Source organism: Macaca mulatta, chromosome 15 (genome assembly GCF_049350105.2).
Source record: "Macaca mulatta isolate MMU2019108-1 chromosome 15, T2T-MMU8v2.0, whole genome shotgun sequence".
In the NCBI taxonomy this organism is placed as follows: domain Eukaryota; kingdom Metazoa; phylum Chordata; class Mammalia; order Primates; family Cercopithecidae; genus Macaca; species Macaca mulatta.
In genome coordinates, this window is record NC_133420.1 from 36,998,311 (window position 1) to 37,023,562 (window position 25,252).

The 25,252-nt window shown below is 37.6% G+C and overlaps 1 protein-coding gene across 3 annotated transcripts; it reads left to right on the forward strand.

The window, feature by feature from the left end:
- Nucleotides 1–1,482: 1,482 nt before the first annotated feature.
- RAB14 (RAB14, member RAS oncogene family) lies at nucleotides 1,483–24,927 on the forward strand. 3 transcript variants are annotated; one of them, XM_001093688.5, is made up of 8 exons: nucleotides 1,483–1,744; nucleotides 9,990–10,048; nucleotides 11,179–11,232; nucleotides 12,688–12,865; nucleotides 16,734–16,800; nucleotides 20,479–20,566; nucleotides 21,224–21,254; nucleotides 22,633–24,905. In XM_001093688.5, exons 2-8 carry the CDS (start codon nucleotides 9,997–9,999, stop codon nucleotides 22,808–22,810), a joined length of 648 nt encoding a protein of 215 aa, XP_001093688.1. In that variant the 5' UTR covers nucleotides 1,483–1,744; nucleotides 9,990–9,996; the 3' UTR covers nucleotides 22,811–24,905.
- Nucleotides 24,928–25,252: the final 325 nt, after the last annotated feature.

Here is a 25,252-nt window from a genome sequence, read left to right on the forward strand (position 1 = left end):
ATTACTGATCAGCACGGGAGTTTTGACCTGCTCCGTTTCAGATCTGGGCCGGTTCATCCCTCCTTCGGCAACCTGGGGGGTCCCTCCCTCCTGAACTTAAGTGCGGACACCCTATCTATTGATGCAGTGCACTACAGCCCATTACTTCTGGGCTCAAGCGATCCTCTCTCCTCAGCCTCCCCAGTAGCTAGGATTACAGGCGCAGACTACTAGCCCTGGCTTACTTTTTTTTTTTTTTTGAGACGGAGTCTCGCTCTGTCGCCCAGGCTGGAGTGAGGTGGTGCAATCTTGGCTCACTGCAAGCTCCGCCTCCCGGGTTCACGGCATTCTCTTGCCTCAGCCTCCCGAGTAGCTGAGACTACAGGCGCCCGCGACCACGCCCGGATAATTTTTTGTATTTTCAGTAGAGACGGGGTTTCACCGTGTTAGCCAGGATGGTCTTGATCTCCTGACCTCGTGATGCACCCGTCTCGGCCTCCCAAAGTGTTGGGATTACAGGCGTGAGCCACCAAGCCCGGCCGGGTTACGTTCTTTTGAAGTCACAAGAAAAAAATGAACTTTTAGGTCAAAGAAAATATTTTGTTATATAATATTGGTACGTCCTCTTTATATCAATGCCGTTGTAAAATATAAGTTAAATACTTATACATATATTTAACTTATATGTGTGTGAAATATGTGTGTGTGTATACAAGCCATAGGCAAAAGCGCTCAGGGCCCAAGGAAGTCAAAACGTGACCCTGCACCCGAAAAGCACGAAACCTTTTGGGGCAGTGATAACGGCAGATCAAGTTGGAAGATGGCAGATGGTAGACAAATTGTGAAAAATATCACATTTCTTTCTCCCTGTCAAAGGCACCCCCAAAGTGAAGTCAAAATAGAGATGAAATGCAGGGTCACTTCCTAACTGCGTGATCTTGGACAAGCGAGTTGACCAACCCAAGCCTCAGTTTCGCCATGGATACAATGGGGATGCCTGCTTCCGAGGTTTGTTTGACAGGGACCTAGCCTGGCTTGTTCACCGCTATATACCTTGCATATAGCAGTGTATATATAGTAAACGCCCCCATAAATACACGTTGAATGAATACAGTAAATGCATGCTTAGCACGGTGGCCAGTATACGGTAAGCGTCCAATAAGTGGTAAATGTTGGTTTTAAAAATAGTTTAAAAGTCTCCAAGAGCGACAACCCTAGTTCGCCAAGACGCAGGGGCGCCCCACCAGATTCCACGCAGACCTGCGCAGTAGCTCCCCCGAGAGACGAGGACACGCGACTGCGCTTGCGCATACGCGCTTTCCACCTTCCCTCCGGGCGTGAGCGCCCGCGGGGCGGGCCTCAGCGGCGGCGCGACGAGTCCAGAGGTGAGGGCTGAGGAAGGGGCGTGGCTAACGGGTTGGCCTCGGCCACCCTCTTCCGGGCTCCGCCAGCTGCGCGCGCATCTTCTCCCCCTTCTTTTGTGGTCCGGCCCATTGCGAGGGTGACAGGAAACCCTGTGCAGGGAGCGCCGCCATCTTGGACCAGCCCGAGGAAGATCCTGAGGGAGCCGCAGGAGCAGTCACCGCTGCCACCGGTACTGCCGCTACTGCCGCCGGCGCGTCTGCACCTCTCGGCCTGCCCGCGTACTTGCCGGGGCCTCGGCCGACCGCCCCCGCCCCCTCTCCCGCTGCGTTCGCACTCCTGTTCCTCGTCCTGACGCCCCCCTCCCGCCCGGAAAGCTGCCCAGCCACCAGCAACCCCCCAGGTAACCCGGGCCTTCCGCAGTGTCCGGCCGGCTGATGCCTCCTCGCGCCGGGCTCTTCAGAGGGGCGGGTGTGGCGACGGCGGAGACAGGGCTGCAGGCGGGCGGCGCCCCAGGGGCCAGGCCCCGTCAGGCCGCGGCGATCCCGGGGGTCGGCGGTGAGCGCCGCGGCGCCGGCCTGACAGGACTCCCGGGCGGGGGCGGAGGTGTCCCCTGCGTGGCTCCTGCCTGAGCCTCCTGCCCACCCCGCCCCGCGGGGCGCTCCGAGGCGTGCAGGGAAGGGTGTGTTCCGGCCTCGCCTTCCGCGCGTTCTCGGCTCGGCTGGGCAGGACCGCATCTCTCGCAGGCCCCCCTCTCGCCGCTGTTCTCCGCGGCCGCAGCCCGCCCCCGCAGGGTGTACCCACGCGTGCCGCGCCGCCCTGCAGCCCTCGAGCCCCAGACGTGGCGGTCCCGTCCCGTAGGCCGCGTCTGGCTCTGAGTACAAAGGCAGCTCTTCGCAGCCTCCTCGGCATCTCGGGGCAACTCCGGTGCCCTTGTCGATGTGGGGAGTCTGGCCCTGCAGCCGGGCCAGGGACGGGGTCTGTGCGCCTGTGCTTGCGATGTCCTGGTTTTGGTGCGTTCCTATGAGACGCGTGGACAGCCTCTATGGCCCTGAAGCTACAGAGCATCTAGAAACAATGAAGAGAAAGTTGTGGCATTTCTAGAATCTAAGAGAAGACGACAGAACTGGAGTGTTTTAAGCGTTTTAACTGTGGGCCAGGTACATACTTAGGTGTCTTTGTACGTGTTTATCTTGTCCCGTGTAGCCCTCGGAGGTAAGTTGTCTCCACTTTATAAGTGAGGAAACTGAGGCCTACAGTTGTGATGTGTGTCTGGCTGATGATGGTATATTACAAACTGGCTTCGGCTCACACTGTGGCTGGTGGTTTTTGTACTACACTCAAAAATTAGGCTACGGTTACAGGCATGACCATTTATAATGTAGTTATAATTCCTTTTTCACTGTGTTCGCATTGGATGACAGCTGATTACCCCTTTATGACCTAAAGTCCATAAAGTCAGCCACTACACTGGCAAATCCTCATGCTCGCAAACCCCAAAGGAGAGATGCCAGGATTTCAATTTCGTGTATGAAGAAACGGGTTCCGAGAGGACAGGTGCCTTCCTGGTGACCCCACAGCAAGTGTCAGAGCCCAGATTTGAACTCTTGCAAAGTTTACTGCTCATTTCGTTACTATCCCAACTGCCTTTAAAAAATTCGTATATTTTTCTAAGGTAAATATTGTAGAGGAACCAGCTGTCTTTTATTTAGATTTGATTGTTGAGGATAAATTTGACCTTGCAGTAATCCAGCTCCCACCCCTTTATTCCCCACAAGCCTTTCCAAATTTTTTCTTCCAAGTTCTGTTTAGGCAGTTTTACTTGATCATGCCTAGAGGTATGTCGTGGTTAAGAGTTTTGGAGTCATACTGTCAAGGGTTCCCCCTCCATTACTGCCACTTCCTAGTTAAGTGATCTTAAGCAAGTTACTTAACCTTTCGGACTCAGTGTCCTTATCTATAAAGGGGATAATTGAACCTGCATCTTAGAGTTGTTGCTAGGATTAAATGGGGTTTAAAGAAAGCCCTTAGCACGTTGCTTGGCATATAGTAAATCAGTGCCTGTAACAGTGCTAGGCACATAGTGGGTGTTTAATATCTTTTGAATGAATGAGAGAGGAGCATAACTTTGGAGAGCTACATGTAGAGTTAAACCTGGACCTTAATTCTAGCTCTCCATTTAGTAGTACTATGACCACGGGTAGATCACTTTGGTTTCCTTATTTGTAAAATGAGTTTTTAGGATTAGAGTTTGTTTATAAAGTAGCTGGCATGTGTTAGGCCCTCGATAAATGGCAGTTATTGTAAAGACGTAAAACCTTAGATTATAATAGCTATTTAAAAATTCCTTGAAATTAAAGCTACATTTTAAAAAGTTGTTGCTTTTTTGTATTACAGTTAAACTTTATCATTGTTGCATACTTCAACTTTGCAACAGAATTTGGAGTGTTCATTTTTATCAATGTCAAATATCTTTGCATAGTCACAGTAAGATACTGTGCTAGTGGAGGAAACTTGATTAAGGTAAATAAAATGTTAAAACTCGGGCTATTGAGAGATGTTTCATGTTTTTTTAAAAAAGGCTTGAAACATTTTTATGTGGTTAAAAATGCTAGGCATGGCTAAAGACAGCAGTTTACAAATAGAAGCATTAGAGGTACTGTACTTTTAAGAAGCTTCATCTAGACAATTTTAAATATATACAAAATAAAGTAGCATACTGAGCATTCATATACCTATCAGCCAGTGTCAACAGTGATCAGTCTTGCTTCATCTATATACACTTGCCTCCTCCCTGCCAAATTATTTTGAAGCAAATCTCAGACACAGTATCATTAGTAAAATTTTCACTATTAATCCTTTTAACTTTAGCAATAAGTGCAGGGTTTTTTTTTTTTTTGCTTTTTGGGTGTTAAGTGCTTTCTTTCTGTGAACAGAGGTCCAGTATTAGAATACTTTATTTTCTGTATATAGAAGATCATCAAAGTTACTTCTCTTGCCACATTAAGCAATCCAGCTTTTTAAAATCATTATTTATATAAAAGTGACATTAAGTATATTGTCAAAAGTTAGATTTATTTTTTTTAAGTGGGTGGGCTGTTTGTACTATTGTTGAGGAAATTGACCACTCGTTTTTATTAGGTTAGATTATTAGATTAACTACAGAAGTTTTATCCACGTGACTGACAAATCAGGTAGTAGTAGTCCATTTTAGTGGGCCTTTAGAGCAAGTCAGAATGCTTCTGTTCTTGAGTTCCACGAAGGCAGAGACAGTGTTGTCTTTTTTGATCATTGCTATCTTGCCAAAGCCTGGCACAGTGCTTTGTGCTTAGTAGATACTTAACAGATACGTTCATGTTGGAATCACAGAAGCAGTCCATCTCAGCTCTGGTATTTTTAACAAAACATCATGCATGTTAAACAAACAAATAAACAAAACTTATCAATGGAAATAAGGATAAGAATTAAATCACCTGGAATATTTAGTGGGTTGCTTTTCCCTTGTTATGTCTTGGATCAACTATGTAAAAGTTATACAGTAACATCGTTGGTTCTAAGGAGTAGAATAGCTATATAACAGGTTTTAAAATCAGAGCAAACAATAAGTAGTTCAGCTATTTAAAAAAAAAAACCAAAAATATGCCCTCTACTATTGAGTGTTGGTTTTTTTTGTTTTGAGGCCAATCGTATTATTGGCTTCATAAGTTCCCCTTATTATCAGTAAATGTGGAAATAATGTTGGGAATGTTATGAGTGGGAGTTTTGTTTGTTTTTGTTTGGGTATTCTTTAACCTGTATTAAAATTACATAGAAAGTGCTTTTCACGTATTTATTGGTAGAGAAAATTTTATTTTTAATTCATTGTAATAAGTCAGTGCAGGGATCTATAAAGAAAAGTTAATACTTTCTCTCTTCCCTTTTTCTCCTGTCCGTGTATTTTTCACAATTTGATTTGTATTTCATCGTATATGAATATAGGGTTGAGTGTGTGTGTGTGTTTGAAAGTGGGGTATGCTATCGCATAAAACTCTGCAACGTGTTTTTTCACTTAGCAAAATCATGGAGGTATTTCCAGGTTAATGCATATCGATCAAAATGGTTTCTAAACTAGATGGATATTATTTTGTAGTACAGATGTACTTTATTCAGTCATTTCCTTGCTGATAGATTATTTCCAGTTTTTTGCTGTAAAAATGGTACATTAAATGCGCTAATACCTGTAGCCTTATGGACTGAAGCTTTTGTATATGTAGGATACTTCTAAGTGGATATCTGAGCCAAAGGATGATTTGGATTATTGTTAAGATTTTTAAATATACTGATTACTTTCCAAAATGTTGGCACATTTCCACAAGCAGTATGTTTGGTAGTGTATACCTTCACATCTGTACCTACATGTTTCAAAACTAGTCGTTTATATGTCTGTGTAATCTTAGAAAGGTGTCGATTCAGTAAATAGAAACCATGCATTCTATTTTTGTCACAACAATAATTAGTGTTTAATATGTGTTCAGTAACCATTTAGATCTAAATGTACTGACATGAAAATGTGTCTGATTTTGTTGAGTGAAAAAAATATGCAGAATTTTACAAGATGGCATACCCCATTTTAAAATACATTTTTCACCTTAACAGTGGTGAAAATGGTGGTAAAAAATGGTATGTTTTCACGTGGTGAAATGATATGTTTCCACAATGGCGAAAACTGGTAGTTGCATGTTCAGGAGATGAGGTTGAGAAATCCTTTATTAAAACAATATTAAGCATATTAATATCTTTAAGGAGTCAGTTGAATACATGGCACAATTGTTAAGTGTTTACTGTGCATTTAGTAAATATTTCTCTTGGCAGCAAGGGTAGTTTATAGCTAAATTTTACATGCACTAATATCCTTCCTCTTTCTCTGATTTTTATTTTATCAGTCTACCTGTACATGCCTGAAATAAGCTAATAATAACTTAGGGAAAATCATGGTCTTTGGAATCAGGCCTGGGTTAAATTTCTAGGTCTACCATTTACAAACTTTGTAACACTGGCCAAATGAGTGAATTTTTCCAAACCTCAGTTTCTTTAATTTTTTGCATAGACATAATGATAATGACTCTGCAGAGTTGTGAGAATTAAGTAAGAATTATATAAGACAGTATAGGAAAAAGTAGTGTAGATCATTACATGGTTTACTATCAAGTGTTCTCAAATTTTTTGTAAGTAGATGAATTATAGTATTATAGATTAGTATTACTAGTATTACCATTCATTTATATCTATAAATTCTGACTGCAGTGCATCTTCTGAATGTAATTCATGTATCTTATTCAGAATATTAAATTATAATTAAGCGAGTGAATACTGCAGAGCAACATGGTACATCTCATAACCATGTGGAGGAGGCACGACGGTGGAGAGGGCAGGATGGTGTGGTGGTTAAGAGGGGATCTTTGCAGTCAAAACAGTCCTAGGTTCAGTGCAGACTTGGCTGTGTGACCTGGACGTGTTACCTGCAGAGTCTGTTTCCTCATCTGTAAAATGAGGATAATAATTAACTATGTTATAGAATAGTAGTAAGGATTAAATGAAATTGTATGTAAAATATTTAGCACATTGCCTGTCATATGTCAAGTACCCGATAAGTAGTAACTAACAATTGTATTTGTTATTGGTTTGCAAATTGTTGATTATGTGTTAAATGCCTGTTGTGTAAATATGTAGTACTTTTTTCCTTTAAAGGCAATAAAGATCTTTTATTTACATATGAACTTGATTCAAATACTTTTTATAAAATGTGGAATAAAGTGAATTTTAATTGTCCCGGTAGTTGTATACAAGTTATAGAATATTACCGAGATTTAAAAAAAAATTTATGGGGATTGTAATGTTAAGTGGGCTCATGTTTTCAGAGTTTGAACTAGATCAGCCTTTCATGTCCCTTTTTTTAGACTTAAGAGTTCTCTAAGTAAAGCAAAAGCACTGTTAAATAATAGAGGAAGAACTTTTTTCCCGTCCAAAGTTAGGTAAAAATGTATCCCTCACCTTAACAATGGTATGTTTCATGTTCAAGAAATGAGACTGAGAAGTCTTTTGTTAAAGCAACATTAAGCGTATTTAGTATTTGAATATAATTCTACTGCAAATACTTTTGACTGAAATGTATTAATATCAGTCAACAATGGGAATATATGTAAACCTAGACAGTATCTTCTTAGAATAAGAAAGGGAAGACCTGTTGTGAGTGTTGATGGCTACAGTGTTAGATGTTTTCTGCCTTTGTTTACTGAAATTAGTAAGTTTGAGTAGTTTTAATTCTGCTTTTATGGTTTTTATTTGTAATTTTTAAAGAAACAAGCAAGAAAAATGTGTGGTGAGGTGAGACAGAGCCCTGGTATTCAATCTGAAATAGTGATCATTTCTTTTATTTGGAAATAGTTTCCACTATATGAATGTTTGTAATTTTAAGATACATTTTCAAAATTAGTTATCTCACATTTAATGAAAGTGTGATAATTAACAAATACACAAACTAGTACAACTAAAATTGGGTCATAATTTTATGATTAGTCTTTAAAGCATTTGAAGTAGAAATTTGGGATTGTTAGAAGTCATAGCTTTAACATAAAATAGAAGGAGCAAAGTATGTAGAGCTACAACCTTCAGTTCGAAGAGGGAAAGAAATTAGGAAAAATCAAGGAGAAGAGCACAGGAGAGACAATAATTTAAAGGTGACTAAGTGATTACTTTTACTCAGGTTTGAATGGGGAAAGAAGTTAGAAGAATTAAAAATTGATTAGAAAGAAAGAGTCTGGGAAGAATTCAGGTTAAGAAGTTAATAATCTTTAAATATTTTTAATGTAAGAGATTATTTTTTCCCCTTATGTTTGGCATCTAGTTCAGAGATCAGGTAAATAATCCAGGCCAATTTTAGTCCCAGGACCAAGTTCATTCTTAAAAGTTTTGAGTCCCTAGTGCCTGGAAAAGGGAATAAAGTTGTTGTGATGTTCAGAATCAGAGTTAATCTAACTAGAAAAACTCTCTCTGCTGAAAGAACTGGTTATGGGAGTTTTCTGTGATGCAGGAGACTGATTATAAATGTGTTAGAACATGCCAAACTGGAATGGGTAGCAGGGCTTCTACTTTCACTAAATGTAATACAGATAGCTAAGTGAGAAGACTGTAGTGTGTGGAAGTGATTAATACTTTACTGTAATTAACAACTTACTCTTTCCTTATAATAATACACTTGTTTTAAATATATATTCTTTCTACAGGTTAAATGTTATTAATTATATAGAACTTTTGCTTGCAATATGGTATATAGTAAGGTGATAATTTCAGTAAATAAAATTTTCCAGTCATATTAAATGTCTGGCTTGTGTAATGTGACATTGACAGAAACACTAAAAGCCAGGCTTAAAAATACTGTAAGTCAGACTTTTTTAAATGGGGTGACATCTTAATTTGTATAAGTAATTTTTGTCTTAAGCTGAAAGCTGGTTTGAGAATAAACTTTATTGAAAGTTATTCCCAATTTTATAATTCACCCCCTTGTTTCTCTCTAGGACCTAGCACAATGTCTTACACATTCAGAGCATTCATTTAAATAAATTGGAAAGTTTTTTGTTTTCTTTTCAAGTAGGTGAGAAATTAGAATTCTTTAGGTTAAGTCTATTTGAGGGCAAGAAATGGGCTGTGATCTTTTGAAATATCTTCTAATACACAAGCTTTCAAATTTCGCAACCTTAAGTACAATTTTATGACATCATTTATCTCAGTCCCTAGAATAGTAGATGGGAAGCACTTACTATGTTGTTAATCTGGCGGGGTGCAGTGGCTCATGCCTGTACCCCTAGCACTTTGGGAGACTGAGATGGGAGGATCGCTTAAGGCCAGGAGTTCAAGACCCAAGACCAGCCTGGTCAACATAGTGAGATGCTGTGTCTTCAAAAAGTGTGTGTGTGTGTGTGTGTGAGAGAGAGATAATCTGCAAGTCCTATATTAGGTTGAGCCATATGAAAATGCCAATAAAATTGACTTGAAAAATCTAGGAAGAACAGTTTCATGTGATTCAGTTTAGTTCCAACATTGATTTGGAAATCATACCATTGCTCTTTGGATGCTCTGCTGTTGATTTAAAGTAGAGTAAAAAGTTGTTTTGTGTTTATAAATTAAGTGGTTCCTTTGTATACCATTCTGTTTAAAATCAGAGTTCTGAACAAGTAGATCATTAGTAACTTACTTGATCAGTTAACAGGGAAGGGGACTTTAAAGGGAGCGGAGGCTATTTATAGTGATGTTTAACTTAAATTTATAAAGATTTTTTTGTTTGAAAGTTTTCAGAGTAATACTTCTTACTGGATATTTTCTTCTTTTTTAAATTATACTTTAAGTTCTAGTGGATATTTTCTTAAATGAAATATTGGTATAACTGGTTTCTCATATTTCTGTGGATAACACATGAGAATGTGTAAGCATCGTTCATCCAAGAGAATTTGTGTATTTGATCAATTTGTGAAATGCAGTTTTATTCTGACTTACTGTAACTGACATTTGTTTGTATTCAGTGTCCTTTTCTACCTTTAAAGGATAGCAGTGATCTGTTTGAATTACTTGTATATGCTTTCCTTCTGAAGTAACAGAGATTTCTTTGTTTTTAGTGCCACCATGGCAACTGCACCATACAACTACTCTTACATCTTTAAATATATTATTATTGGTAAGTTTATTTAACTTACACTCTTGTTCCCAAAAGGTTAACTTACAAAATATTTATATGCTAATACTTAAACAATACCGCTTCAGGAGTGACTGATTTTCTTACTGTAAAACTAAAGCTCCTTTTATGAGATTCATTTTTTGCATTAGCAGTGCAGCTTTTGCATTGTGGCCCTGGATATTTCTGTGGTACAGTGCTGGTGGGTACCTTGTGAAGTGATGTTCGTTGTTCTTGAGGGCTGCTTGAAAGCTTGTTGATGCTAGGAAGTATCAGTGTTTCAAGGAGTGCAGAAACATTCCTAAAATACTGTGAAAGCGCTCAGATCCCCCTGGGTTTCCATTATAAGGAAAAAGTGATAGAGAATATTGTTTGATTCCAAATCAATTGTGTAATATACATAAAAAACAGTATTTTTCTTAATTGGTGTTTTTTTCTTAAGTTTCAAGAAGGTTTTGCTCAAATTAAGTCTTAATGCTATTTATCCAAACATAAAACTACATTTGAAAGTACAAGTTTTTCAATGAATTGTTCACATTAGAACAGTTTGCTTTCATGTTGAACTTAATGTGTCCTTTTTAATGTTTCCTTCATCAAGGGTTAACATTGCTATAGTACAGTAAGAGATGACATCTTTTCTCCTGGGGTTTTCATGTAATGCAAATTCTTTTCTTTCATAGAATAATACAAGAAGTATAAGACAGGGACCTAGTGAATCAAGCTTCCAGAACTCAGTTTGTTATTTCTGCTTGTTACATGCTACCCCATTTGTCACTTTTTGAAATCTTTTGCTTCTATGCATGAGTTAAAGGAAACAACAACAATAACAACAAAAACCATAAAATTTTGAAACAGCTCAAAGTAAAAAAATTCCATTAAAAAATCACTTCCCAGCTGGTGGCTATTTATTAACAGTAATAATTTACAGCCAAATTCTGTCAGTGCTAAAGATTGGGAATAATATTCCATTTGTGTCTCACAGTGAAAACTTTCAAATCATTGTAAAGTAGGAAAATAAAAATTTGTGAAGTGTCCCAGAAACTTATGATATGTTATATGGTAAGGAATATAGCAGTCATTGCATAAAATTGAGAAATGTAATTGCCACCTGAAACTTCTTTTTTTTAAAACAGGGGACATGGGAGTAGGAAAATCTTGCTTGCTTCATCAATTTACAGAAAAAAAATGTAAGTTTAATACATGAGGTAAACATTAATAGTTTTCTTTATTGTCATGTTTCTACTTTTTAAAAAGTGTCATTTTCAGTGTACTTCATGCATTTAAATATAACCTTTCACTATATTTGTACTTTTTTTTAAATGGGTACAGATAAAATGAAATATACCAGCATATTTTAGTGTTGATTTTTATACACATTATATATATATAATCTGATTCGCTTGTTTTGATTTCTTGATGTTAAAATAATTTTTAAAAATACATACAATAATGTCAAACTTAATCTTTTTATTCTCTGACTTTCTGTTAAGGAATTGATTATCTTATGAGGAGAAATTTGCTGCTTGTATCATTTGTTAAATAACAGATTTGGAATACTTAAAATGGAATTCTTTCTACGCTTTTTTGGGTGATAGAAGGGACCAATTTGTTGTAACTGATATGCTAAATATAGTTGAAAGTGTTTCTGTATAGTAGAAATTATTTCTTTGACATTTTTGTGCTGCTTACTACAGAAGTTTGATGTAACATTTTATGAAGTGCCCAGCAGTCTATGTCCTTATACTGGAGAATGGTGGGTTTAGGTTTTAAGTGGCCTCATTATAAGGAAAGGACTAATAAATTTGTTCATTGGCTTAGACATATATAACTTGTCATTGTATAATAAGAAGTATATATTAGCCAGGTGTGGTGGCTCATGCCTGTATCCCAGTAGTGCTTTGGGAGACTTATGTGGGAGGCTTGCTTGAGCCCAGAAGTTTGAGGTTACAGTGAGCTATGCTTGTGCTACTGTACTCCAACATGAGTGACAGAGCAAGACCCTATCTCTAAAATATATGTGCGCATATATATATATATATATATAACACATGCTGATTTTCTTTGAGACACTGATATTTTCTGGGATAAGAATCTGTTTGACTAACAACTCCTAGGGTCCCAAGACCATTGATTGATCTGTTATAGATAATGATTGTAAGAAGGCTAAATGGTATAATGTTGATACTGTGAAGAATTAATTAAAATCCTTATTTTTACTTAACAGATTATTTTAGTCGAGGGGTCAGCAAACTGGCCAGTGGGGCAAATCCAGTCACTGCCTGTTTTTGTGAATAAAATTTATTGGAATACAACCATGCCTGTTTTACCTATTGTCTCTGGCTGCTTTTTTGCCTCGGTGACAGAGTTGAGTAGTTTATGATAAAGACCTTTTGACTTGCAAAACTTAAAGTATTTTCTGCTTGGTCCTTTCTAGAAGTTTGCTGATTCCGATTCTAGTACAGTCACATTTCCCTGACTTCTTACTTCTGGGTATTTGTAAATTTTTTTTCCAGTGGTAGCTTTAGTCTATTTATAGCCTGTAAGTATTAGTAAGCCATTTGTTTATTTAGTGGATTTTCCCCCCTAGGCTTAATTTGAAGTTTTCTGAAAATTGGGCTATTACTTTTTTTCCTCCTTAACAGTTATGGCTGATTGTCCTCACACAATTGGTGTTGAATTTGGTACAAGAATAATCGAAGTTAGTGGCCAAAAAATAAAACTGCAGATTTGGGATACGGCAGGACAGGAGCGATTTAGGGCTGTTACACGGAGCTACTACAGAGGAGCTGCAGGAGCTCTTATGGTCTATGATATCACTAGGTAAGAGATAATTTTTTCAACCTTCATATGGGGAAAATAAATCTTCTTTGGGCATTTAAAAAAAAATTGACTTAGGCATTTTTTAAAATTTGTAATTTTATGACTGTAATTGAACTTACTTGTTTTTTATGGTTTCTTAAGTTGCCATGTAAAATTTGATATAACACATTGATATTTTCTGAAAGTTTTTATGACTAAAGAAAAATTTAGGGAGATATCGGGTGAAGCTAATAGAAGAATACAGTTCTGAAAAGCAACTTCAGTTGAATGATTTGAGGAGAAATAATATTTTATATAAAATGTTCTTTTAAGTAGAAAGCAAACAACTCACTCTTGGGACTTACTCTATTTAGTCTCTAGTGTTAAAGTTTACACCTCTCAAAATAAGGCCAAGCAAAGAGTTTTGCTAATCCAGCATGGGGGATTATAAAAAATTTTATGCTTGCATCTGAAGGTGTTTATTCATTTACTTTTTTTTCTCTTAAAATGGATAGAAATGACTTCAAATACTACATGCAGTAGGTTTAAATTTATTTCAACATGACTGTTTCTGGAATTCCAAAGCACTTGATGTAAAGTGATAAAACTACTGTACGTAAAGGTTTGACTTTGGAGAACATGGAAAACTGTGCCACTTGATTAGACCCTGCACTGTTTGTCTACTGTAAGTTAGAAAATGAACTGGATCTCCTTTCATGTTGATGTAAAGCGCCAGTCAATAGCAATGTGACTCTGTTTCTTGAGGGTAAAGATGGGTGAGTGGGACCAAGTGATAAGTAGATTTTAAAGCATATTTCCTTTTGGAAAATGCTTTATACGGTTTCCTCTTGATGTGTCATAATGCTCATTAGCATATTAAGACTCCGGAAAGTTCTGCAGTAAGAAATTCTTTGCTGTATGACTTTATTTAATTTGGTGTTTCTTAAGCTTATTTTATTGAGGAGCACACTTTGGGAAATGCTGCCTTAGAATAAAGATATTGACTAGTTATAATTATAGTGCCTAAAGTTTCAGTAAATTTTAGAATTGGGTGGCCTCAGAGCAAAACAGAGGGAAACAAGCCTTAATGCTCTTCATTATAGCCAGGCAATCAGTGATATGATCAAGAGTATTATGGGAAGGCTATTAATAAACCTGGCCGCCTACACAGAACTGTCTAATTTTATGAGGAGTGCATTTCTGAAGACTTCACATAATTAAAAACTCAATAAAATTTAAATATGGTGATGTGTGCTAAGAATATTGTTTTTGCTTTTAAGCATATCTTTTAAGCATAGTTAATACTTTCGGTAAAATCTGTGTCTATTCAAGTCATCAAAAAAAGTACTTCAACTGGGAACAACCAGAATATGCATCAACTGATGAATGGATAAACACTATGTGGTATATCCATACAATGAAATGTTACTCAGCTATGAGGAAGAAGGAAGGACTGATACATGCCACAACATAGATGAAACTTGAAAACATCATGCTAAGTGGAAGAAACCAGACACTAAGAGATACATATTGTATGATTTCACTTGTGAAATATCCAAAATTTATGTTCTGGTAAATTTATAGAGAAAGAAAGTGGATTGGCCGGGCGCGGTGGCTCAAGCCTGTAATCCCAGCACTTTGGGAGGCCGAGGCGGGCGGATCACAAGGTCAGGAGATCGAGACCACAGTGAAACCCCGTCTCTACTAAAAATACAAAAAATTAGCCGGGCGCGGTGGCGGGCGCCTGTAGTCCTAGCTACTCAGGAGGCTGAGGCAGGAGAATGGCGTGAACCCAGGAGGCGGAGCTTGCAGTGAGCCGAGATCGCGCCACTGCACTCCATCCAGCCTGGGCAACAGCGTGAGACTCCGTCTCAAAAAAAAAAAAAAAGAAAAAAAAAAAGAAAGTGGATTGCCAGAGGATGGGGAATGAGTGACTTCTAAGTGGGTTCAGAGTTTCTCTTTGGGGTGATGAAAATGTTCTAGAATTAGATAGTGGTGATCAGTGCGCAACTTTGTAACTACCCTTAAAACAACTAAATTACGTACTTTAAAAGGATAAGCTTTATGATATGTTCATTATATTGTAATAAAAACTGTTACTGGAAAAGAGTACCCCAGGCTTTAGTCAGGTGCTAAAGTGATACTTTATAGTGACTTCGATGTTGCAGTCATGACACCAATTTATTTCTGTTATTCTTTGACATTTTACAAACATAAAAGTTCCTTTTTATTTTTGTCATTAACTCTTGTTGTTACAGGGTGCTTTTCTAAATTGACAGCGTAGCCTATTGTGACAGTTGTTTTGCCATAACATTTTGACATATCTAGCATTTTAGCACTTTTTTAGCACTAGTACCACCAATTAATATTTGAATAATATTTATTTATGGATTTAAAATTATAATGATAGTGAATTTTAAATTAATAACAATTACCAGAATCCTTGGCAGAAGTTATGGTACATGTAAGTAATATGGTTTATATGATTTTGGTACTAAGCTTTTCTGTGTACCTCACTCTGCCTGCCAGCTTTGAAATTTTAAAATTCATCAAAATCAGTAGAAATGTTCGGACTTGTTTAAGGTTTATGCATGAGGTAGTAAAACGTACCTGTTGTGTAAAGTCAAGGTATGCCAATAATACAAATATCAAACACAGATAAGGCTTGTGCTTTTTAAAAATGACATTTTATCATTGTTTACTTAGAAAATTCTAAAACATTGGGGGGAAAGGAGCTATTTTGATATATATGACTTTTTTGTCATCTAAGTGATGATTCATGAGTAATATGATTAGCACAATAAAAATCTGAGTAAGGAGTTCTCAGTTCTCATTGGGAAAGAACTATATACTTTGAATAACAAATTATCTGTGAAAACTGGCAGCTAGAGATCATGGAATATATTCACAGGACTAAACTAGAAACACTTGAAGGACGTGTGGTATTTGTAAAAGAGTTCTAGGCCTGGTTTTGACACCAGTTAAGTCTTTATGGGCTTCCGTTTCCTCACATGTTAAACGAGTAAGATAGACTTATATTCTGTGAGTCTATAAATCAGAAACATTTTTAACCTCAAAAATTTTATTATCTTTGACCCCTTTGGTAGGTTCTACTGTGTATAATATTACAAATATTTGGGTTTGTTTACCATCTTAGAGCTTACTTGGCTAGTGCAAATGAACCTATGAGTTTTTAAACTCTTGCTTGGAGAAAGTAGAAAAATAGGACAGTTAAAGAATACCAGAATGATTTAGCTACCTGGTAAGAGTACAAAGTTAGGATGAACTTTTTCACTGATATCTGGGGACTTGAATTCTTGTCAATGTATAAATGTCTTCAAAGTCAATTTTATGCTGTTATGGTTAGCTTGCTCTTTAAATTATTAAGGAAAGGTGAATTGTATGCCAGCTTACAATAGTGTGACTTGGTTTTTAATGAAACTAAAATTTAAAGACAAGCCAAAGTGTCTTCCATTAAATGTGTCATGGTTAGGCATTTTGATACAACTTTGTCTCTGCTTTGTGATTGAAAATCTGTATGATTTCAAAGTAATTTGAGTTTTGACTCCACATTGGCATTTCCATCAATTTACTGTGTTGTTCCTTGCTTGCTTATTGGTCTGTTTACAGTCTGCGTTTAGGAGTAAATAGTTGACTCCTGACCTGTAATTATCAAAGTTGTTGGATATGGAGTTATTTATTTAAAAATAATACGTTTGGCTAGATTTTTGAAAAGTATGCAGTTGTATTTCACAACTACTGTTCTGAGTAACTGGTCAAAGCAAAATTATTTTAGGATATATTGATTAAAGTATATATTTTAAATATTTGTTGAATTTTTTTTCTATAATTATGTGGCAGTCACAAATTTAAACTTTTATTTTTGCAGAAGAAGTACATATAACCACTTAAGCAGCTGGTTGACAGATGCAAGGAATCTCACCAATCCAAATACTGTAAGTTAAATGGCATCTTATTACACAGAAAATGTAAGAACTAAGCTATCCCAAAAAGGGAAGCCATTTACTGGTGAGATTTTTGTCTTCAATTAGTCGAAGAAAATGTAACAGTTATTTTTCAGTTCTAATTAAACCTGGTTTTGCATTTTATTATACCTAGGTTTTTTGTTCATGTTTGTCGTTACAATTATGAATGTAGTGGTGATCTAATGTGAAGACTGAAATCTGAAATTATGATGTTAAAAGGGATCTGCATTAATTTCATAAAACTTCAGCATTGGAGGAAACTGGGCAAAATGTAGAAGAGATCTTTTTTTACGACTTCTTACAACTGCATGTGAATCTGCGTTACCTCAATAAAAATTTCAACTAGAGGAGAATTAAGAATGAAAATTTCAGTCAAAAATAAAAAGGATTCTATATATGTTAAAACATTAGCCTCTTAACCAGACTGAGATTATATTTATTGAGATTTTTAAAGGCCAGTCACCATGCTAGACTCTGCAGTATACAAAGATAAACATGGATCCTTGGTCCCGAAGAGCTTATAGTCTAGCAGGGAGAGAACTAGCAGGTATGCAGGTAACTGTGCTGCAAAGTAGATTGAAGCATGAATTAGAAATAGAGGGACTAGCACAGTTCTGGGGAGCCTAGGATGATCAGTGCTGTCTGGAGAGAAAGCAGCTTTACAGAGGAATGGTGTTTGAGGGGTGAGTAAAGTTTCAGTAGATACTGTTGAGGGTATGCCAGGAACAATGTGAGGAAAGACGCACTGAGCTGTGACTGAGTTTCTCAGGAACAAGGCTCTTGTCTCTCTTGGCTTTCCCCAACACTTGGTAGAGGCCTGCTTCAAGAACTATGTCATCAGTGGTAAGATTAGCATTTATCAGGAAACGGTGGTTTAATCATACTGAGAGTCAGTTAACATTGTTTGCCTATCATGCTAGGGACTGTGCCTGAAACTTTCATTTCCATTATCACATTAAACCCAAGGTTTACATACACACCTATAGAAGGGTGTTCATAGCAGCTTTATTTGCAGTAGCCCAAAACTGGAAACCTAGGTGTTTCCCAGCCTGGTCATTGACAGGTGGATGGTTAAACAGTTCAGAACATCTCTATAGTGGAATACTACTAAGCTGTACATAGGAATGAATTCTTTATATATGCAGCAATTGAGCTGGGTCTCAAGGGCATCATGCCCAGTAAAAAAGCCAGTCTCAGAAGTTTATATACTGTATAATTTCATTTAGAAAACATTCTCAAAATGACAAAATTGTAGAGATGGAGAATAGTGATTGCCAGGGGTTAGCAAAGGGAGTGGAGGGTGGTAATGATGTGACGACATAGAGGGCAGCACAGAAGCAGTTTCTTTGTAGTGATGGAACAGTTCTGTATCCTGATAGTGATGATTGAGATCTGTACCTGAGATAAAATTATATAGAACTACCCGTGCACGAATGCACATGTGCCTGAGAATGTGTAAAAACTGAAATCTGAATAAGGGCTGGGGATTGTACCAATGTCAGTTTCCTGGTTTTGAGAGTGTATTATAGTTACATAACATCCTACCATTAGGGAAGTTTGGTGAAGGGTACACAGGACCTCACTGTTATTTTTTGTAAGCCTCTGTGAGTCTATAGCTATTTTCAAGTAAAATATTAAAAACAAAACTCATTGTAGAAGGCCCATGGAGGAGTATAATAAAATTAACCTTCCCGTCCTGTGTCCTTCCTGCCTCATTTATGTGCTTTGAAATAGAACCAGATCAGGAGAAAACAAAGGTCTTAAGTTTTTCTTAAGTGCTCCATTTTCTATAAAATTGCCCTTGATTTCTGTGTAGAAGTTGTGTTCTCTACCATTTTGTTGTGGGCATGTTTTGTATCTCTGTAATTAGCATGCCACTTTACATCTTCCCTTTCAGGGAGATAAGAAGCCTTATTTGGAGATTCAGAGAGAATCAGGAGCGGGACAGTATTTCTTGTTTTGAGTACCTATCTTATAATGAGTACCCTGTGCTCGTCATTGTGGCTTTACCAGACTTGTTTTATAAATTGATTTCAAGTATCATTATTTTATTCTTTTAAAAGACTAATGGATAGTGTATGACAGTTTCCTCCCCATCACAGTGGGCGCTTTGTCCACACTGTTTAAAGAATGCTCACTTTTGTTGTACACTTAACTGTCCTTGCATAAGGTTTACATTCAGATCAAAATGATGATTTGGTTTATGGACACACATTTTTGAAAGTAGAAGAGCCAGGAGCTGTAATTTCACATGAAAAAAAAATTAATGGCTGAAGTGCTTTTTAGTTGAAACCATCCATTCCTAAAGTGTTCATATCTAGATTACCATATCTGTTTGGAAGGGGGAAGAAGGGAGGGATTTTACCAACTGGTGTCAAATAAGCTCATAAATGTACAAAGACAGTTTATCCATAACCCGCCCTCGCCACCCCAGATAAAGGCCAAAGCCCTTTGCTATTCCCCAAGGGTACGTATTTTCTTCTTACAACTTTGCAGAGCTGCCTTTAACTTTGGCCTAACTTCATATGAGTGGTTCCAAGGTGGATATAGGTAGGTGGGTGCTATTTTTGCCTTGGATTTGAACTTACTGCATACGTGCCCCAAACCCCTACTCCCAGCTTCCCCTTGTGTATACACATAGACGTCTCTTATCAGTTACTGTTAACTATAAACTCAGTCCTATCTAGGGATAATGTGGGGTAGGATAGTATTTGTCTCAAGATCACAGTTTGGGTTTCTACCTGAGATCTAATGTCCTCCTACCACTGATTCACTGAGTGACCTTCAGCAAGTCCTTTTGCCTTGAGCTTTAATTTCCTTACTGGTAGCCTAAAGGATTGTACCTAGTGGCTTTCAAACTTTTTGAGGATCTCAGAACTGTTTGAAAATCTGATGGAAGCCATGAACCTGCTCCTTTAGGACATGCCCACAATTACAGTATTTACGTATTTCAGGGTATTTGCAGATCCCCTGGAGCTTGTCCATGAACCCTTAGTAATCTTACTAGATATATCATAATCTTTGGACTAGATCAGGTGTACCTAGTGGCTTTCAAACTTTTTGAGGATCTGAGAACTGTTTGAAAATCTGATGGAAGCCATGAACCTGCTCCTCTAGGACATGCCCACAATTACAGTATTTACAGTATTTCAGGGTATTTGCAGATCCCCTGGAGCTTGTCCATGAACCCTTAGTAATCTTACTCAGATATATCATAATCTTTGGACTAGACCAGGTGTCACCAAAGTATGTATGGCCTACGGGCCACATTCAGCCCACAGCCTGTTTCTGACTGGCTTGTGAACTAAAGATGGTTTTTAGATTTTTAAAGAGTTGTTAAAAACAACAACAAAAAAATAACCCAGCAAAGAACATGTAACAGAGACGATATGAGGCCCACAAACCTGAAGAATATACTATTTATTCTTTACAGAAAGTTTGTCAACCCCTGGCCTAGATCATTGCTAAGGTCCTTTGTAGTAATGACTTCATGAATCTGTAGCTCTGTCTAGTGGATAATTGCTAGTACTTGGTTTTCTTTTTAGGCCCAGTTATTTTTTCTATACAGATTTTTGGATTTCAGAATTTGCATGGTTGGTTTAAATTACTGCTTTTGTTATAAGTGTCTTTCTTTTGATCACAAATTAGGTAATAATTCTCATAGGAAATAAAGCGGATTTGGAGGCACAGAGAGATGTTACATATGAAGAAGCCAAACAGTTTGCTGAAGAAAACGGTGGGTTTCTTTAAGACTTAATGGTCACAATTGGGAGAATTATTAAGGAAAGGTGGGATTTTGATACTGCAGATGACAGTTTTTTGTTGTTTTTTAATGCAGACTCAGAAATCTCAAGAATGAGGAAGTAACAAAATGTGTTTCTATTTCTGTGAGATTTATGTTGCAGCAGTACAATTATTTAGTGACAAATATAAAGATGCTCTCCACCTCAGACTTACATACTTTTTCATAAAATACTATGGGAGGAGTACTAAAAACTGATGGGAAACTTTTTCAGATGTTACTAAAGAAATGCACTTGTGGGTCAAGCACAGTGGCTCACTCCTGTAATCCCAGCACTTTGGGAGGCCAAGGCAGGTGGATCATGAGGTCAGGAGATTGAGACCATGCTGGCTAACACAGTGAAACTCCGTCTCTGCTAAAAATACAAAAAAAATTAGCTGGGTGTGGTGGCGGGCACCTGTAGTCCCAGCTACTTGGGAGGCTGAGGCAGGAGAATGGGGTGAACCCAGGAGAAGGAGCTTGCAGTGAGCTGATACTGCGCCACTGCACTCCAGCATGGGCGACAGAGCAAGACTCCGTCTCAAAAAAAAAGGAAATGCACTTGTGAGTTAGTTTGAAGTGTCCTAATTATAGTCTGAATTTTATTTTTAGGCTTATTGTTCCTCGAAGCGAGTGCAAAAACGTAAGTATGACCAAAATATAGATATTTCAATTATATTCAAGTTTCTCAAAGTAGAATCATATATATGAAAAGTATATAATGTATATACACATATAAAGTACTATATATAAATGTGTAATGCTTACTGCAGGAAGAACAGCAAACATCTCTCTGCTTCCTTTTTTACATTTCAAAATAACATGAATTTTTGTTACCTAAAAGATTGTACTTTGATTATGCCTGTTGGTAACCCAGGTTAATAAAATGGAACTTTGTTTACATTTCAGAAGTGTTTGACTTTTCACAAATGACAGTGTTTGACTTTTCACAAGTGAGGTTGAGTTTGGCATCTCAGACAAAAGCTTGGTCAATTTAATTTTCTGATCACGTTAAAAAGCATGATTTAAGGGGTAGTGTCTACTTAAGGGGTAGTGTCTACTCAGAAGAGTAGTGAACATTTTCTAATTGTTCTTCCATGTCTGCTTTGAACTGTGTGGCACTCCCATCATTATTCTTCATTTATTAGGTCAAAAATTTCTTGTGGTGAGAGGCTAACCTGTTTTTGTTTAGTCTCAGCTGTGCTGTTAGTCCAAAGAAAACTGAATGGAGGTGTTAACGTGGCTAAGCATGATTATGTCACTATCACCCGATTAAAAACAGCTCAGTTCATGCTTGGCTGAGCAGACCATATTATTCTTGGAATTCTGATTTCAGCATGTTTGGAGAGATTTCATTTCTGTTTGGAGTATCCTCTCTGTTATCACAGAAATGACATATCTCAGTCGTCATGGTGTGTATTAACATACAGTATTTTAATGATTGCATATAACACATGTAGTTGTCCAAATACGATTTGTAGAAAGGGCTTTCGGTACATGTATGTATGTATGCTTTCCACAGAAAATAGTTTTCCGGCCGGGCATGGTGGCTAACACCTGTAATCCCAGCACTTTGGGAAGCCAAGGCAGGCAGATCATGAGGTCAGGCAATCGAGACCATCCTGGCCAACATGGTGAAACCCTGTCTCTACTAAAAATACAAAAATTAGCAGGGCGTGGTGGTGTGCTCCTGTAGTCCCAGCTACTTGGGAGGCTGAAGCAGGAGAATCACTTCAACCCGGAAGGCAGAGGTTGCAGTGAGCTGAAATCACACCACTGCACTCCAGTCTGGTGACACAGACTCTGTCTCAAAAAAAAAAAAAAAAAAAAAAAGAAAAGGAAAAGAAAATAGTTTTCCATGTTCTCTTAGCTCAGTGTTCTGGTAATCTTTTACTAGATGACAATGGTTAAGTTGAAGACATCATGGCAGTTAACTAAAGATTAACAAAAGGTCAGTATATAATGTCTTGTCTTTTGTAGAAAACTGTGGTTCTCCAATAAAGTTATCAATTGCCTCTTAGGGGAGAGAATGTAGAAGATGCCTTCCTTGAGGCTGCCAAGAAAATATATCAGAACATTCAGGATGGAAGCTTGGATCTGAATGCTGCTGAGTCTGGTGTACAACACAAACCTTCAGCCCCGCAGGGAGGCCGGCTAACCAGTGAACCCCAACCCCAGAGAGAAGGCTGTGGCTGCTAGTGACCTCTTTGCCGTGGCCCCTCATTTGACCTTTCACCTCTGTCTGTTGAAAGCAGTACTTTTTACTGCCTCATTGTCTTCTGTACATCTTACTGGGTTTAATTAAAAAAAAAGAAAAAACAAAAATCTGTTGTAAAAACAGTTTAACACAATACTAAACTGCTAAACAACTAGATGTAATCAGGTTATCAAAGGCAAGTAGAGTAATAAATCTCTCCTGCATGGTAAATCTAGACTTTTTTTCCCCCTTGTCCTCGTGATAAGTATGTCACCAATATATGATTTAAACTGAGCACTGATGCTGGACTTCATGATTTTTTACCCTCCCTCTTTGGCAAGGCTTTGTCTCACTGTACGGTTTAATTTGATGATATCTTAAGCCTTTCTACCCATCCTTAACTGTTCAAGTATGTCTGTTGTAACCAATAAGTTTATTGCTGTGAAATGACTTCTGATGGTAGAGAAGGGGTTCTATAACTGCTTTTGTTTTGTTTTGGATAAATTTCCTGTTGTGTGGGTGGCATTTTTCTTGACGAGGTTTGCTTCTCTCTTAGCCTCGCACAGGGAAAATATCCATTTATCTTATCTCTCGTGCTTAATTAATAGCTTTATCTTTTTTTATACCATTTTATCCTTTTCTCTTTAACAGAAAGTAAATATGTATAAAATTTGAAGGAATCGAACTAACAATACATTCTGTGTATATTATTTTAATGAAGAAAATAAATTGATTACTGGCATTGGAACAGTATAAAATACCAGTTTGTACAGTATGACCTATATGTGACCATGTTACTCCCTTCCATTTCACACAAAGAAATAGACACACTGCAGTTCACAAGTAGTACTGGCTCCACCCCTTGGTGCTGGCAGTGTTTGGGGACATTATGCTGGAAAAAGCTCCTAGCATCAGAGGATTAACACTAGCAGATTCTGTTCCATCTTTGCACTGTTGCTTACCTGCTGATTTTCTTAACTGTTCTTGTGCAATCGACAATGTGCTAACCTGCTTTTCTCTTTTTGTAAACGTTTTTGCATTACAGGCTGCATTCTTGCCTTACTGTATAGGAAAAGAAAAAAGGCTGGGTTTATTATTGCACATTTTAAGCTTTTATACCTTTATCTTCTTGGAATGGTCAGATTCTGAACTGGACAGTCAGAACCACAGGTCTGCTGTTAAGGGATTTTAAATTGTGCATTTTTAACACTACAGTGAAATAAGATATCCCTGTGTTCATAGTATGAGGGGCTGTTTTATGTCATGTTGGCATAAATTGTTTCATAAAAGGGAAAGTGTTTCTAAAGGTGTTTCAGTGCTTGTGCTGATACAAAGTAAGTTATTACTTTGCACTAGGTGGTTTGGCCACTGAATTAATACTGTATAGCAAGAGAAACAATCTTATTCCTTTGTACAACAAACATGTTTAAGTTCTTCATTTCTGTTGATTTTTCTTACTGTGTTTGATTCAGTGGCTGGGAATTGAGAGTTTATTTGAAGTAGAATAGGTAACACCTCAGCGCACTATAGAAAATGCACTCAGCTCAACTGCTGTGTTTAAAATACACATTTTAAATCCCTCTTTACAGACACTAACATAAAAGTACATCTTTTTGGGTTGTAAACATGTGGTAGTACCAGAGTATTGTATAGTCAATGTTAAATAAAAGCCAAAACTGGAATGTGCAGAAAATAGGCTTTGGTTAATTTGTGGATTCATTTTTATTTTTGTCTTTAACTTTTTAAAAAATAGGATTTCTGGAGTAGATTGGTATGTTCTGTTAAAGACTACAGTGATCCATTTTGCTTACACTGTTGCATCACAAGGGATTCACCCAGGGACCATGACCTGCTGGTGTGTGTGTATATTTACAAAAACAAAACAAACAAACCACCCATTGGGATATAAGGTGGCAATCACAAACGAAAGACTGCGGCTTGTTGAGGTGCAATACCCTGACTCCCAAAGTTAGTTACAGTGGGTTTTATTGTTTTTGTGACCGAAGGATTTATTCAGACTGCTGTACTCTTCATTTGATGTAACAAAATGCTATTAATCTAAATATTTGTAAATAAAGTACCTGTATCTAGATTAAAGTTGGTTGCATTATTTTCTGAACTATAATAGGGTTTATTTTCTTCAGGTGAACAAGTTGATGTGTCATCAGTTTTTATTGCAGCACTGTCTGTATTTGTTGTATAAAGAGAGGTCTACATATGTAGCATATAAAACCACATCACTAATAGAGCCACAGTTTTATTCTTGTGTTTGCATCACCCTTGAAATGTTTTCAGTCAACCATTTTCAGTGTAAGATCAGCACATTTGCTGGCTGATGCTGTTCTCCCTTGACTGTACTGGGAGCCAGATTCTATCATACGCATGTGTAATCCCCTGTAATAAACTCGGGTGCTCACAAATAGAGCAGACTGTCATATTGTAAC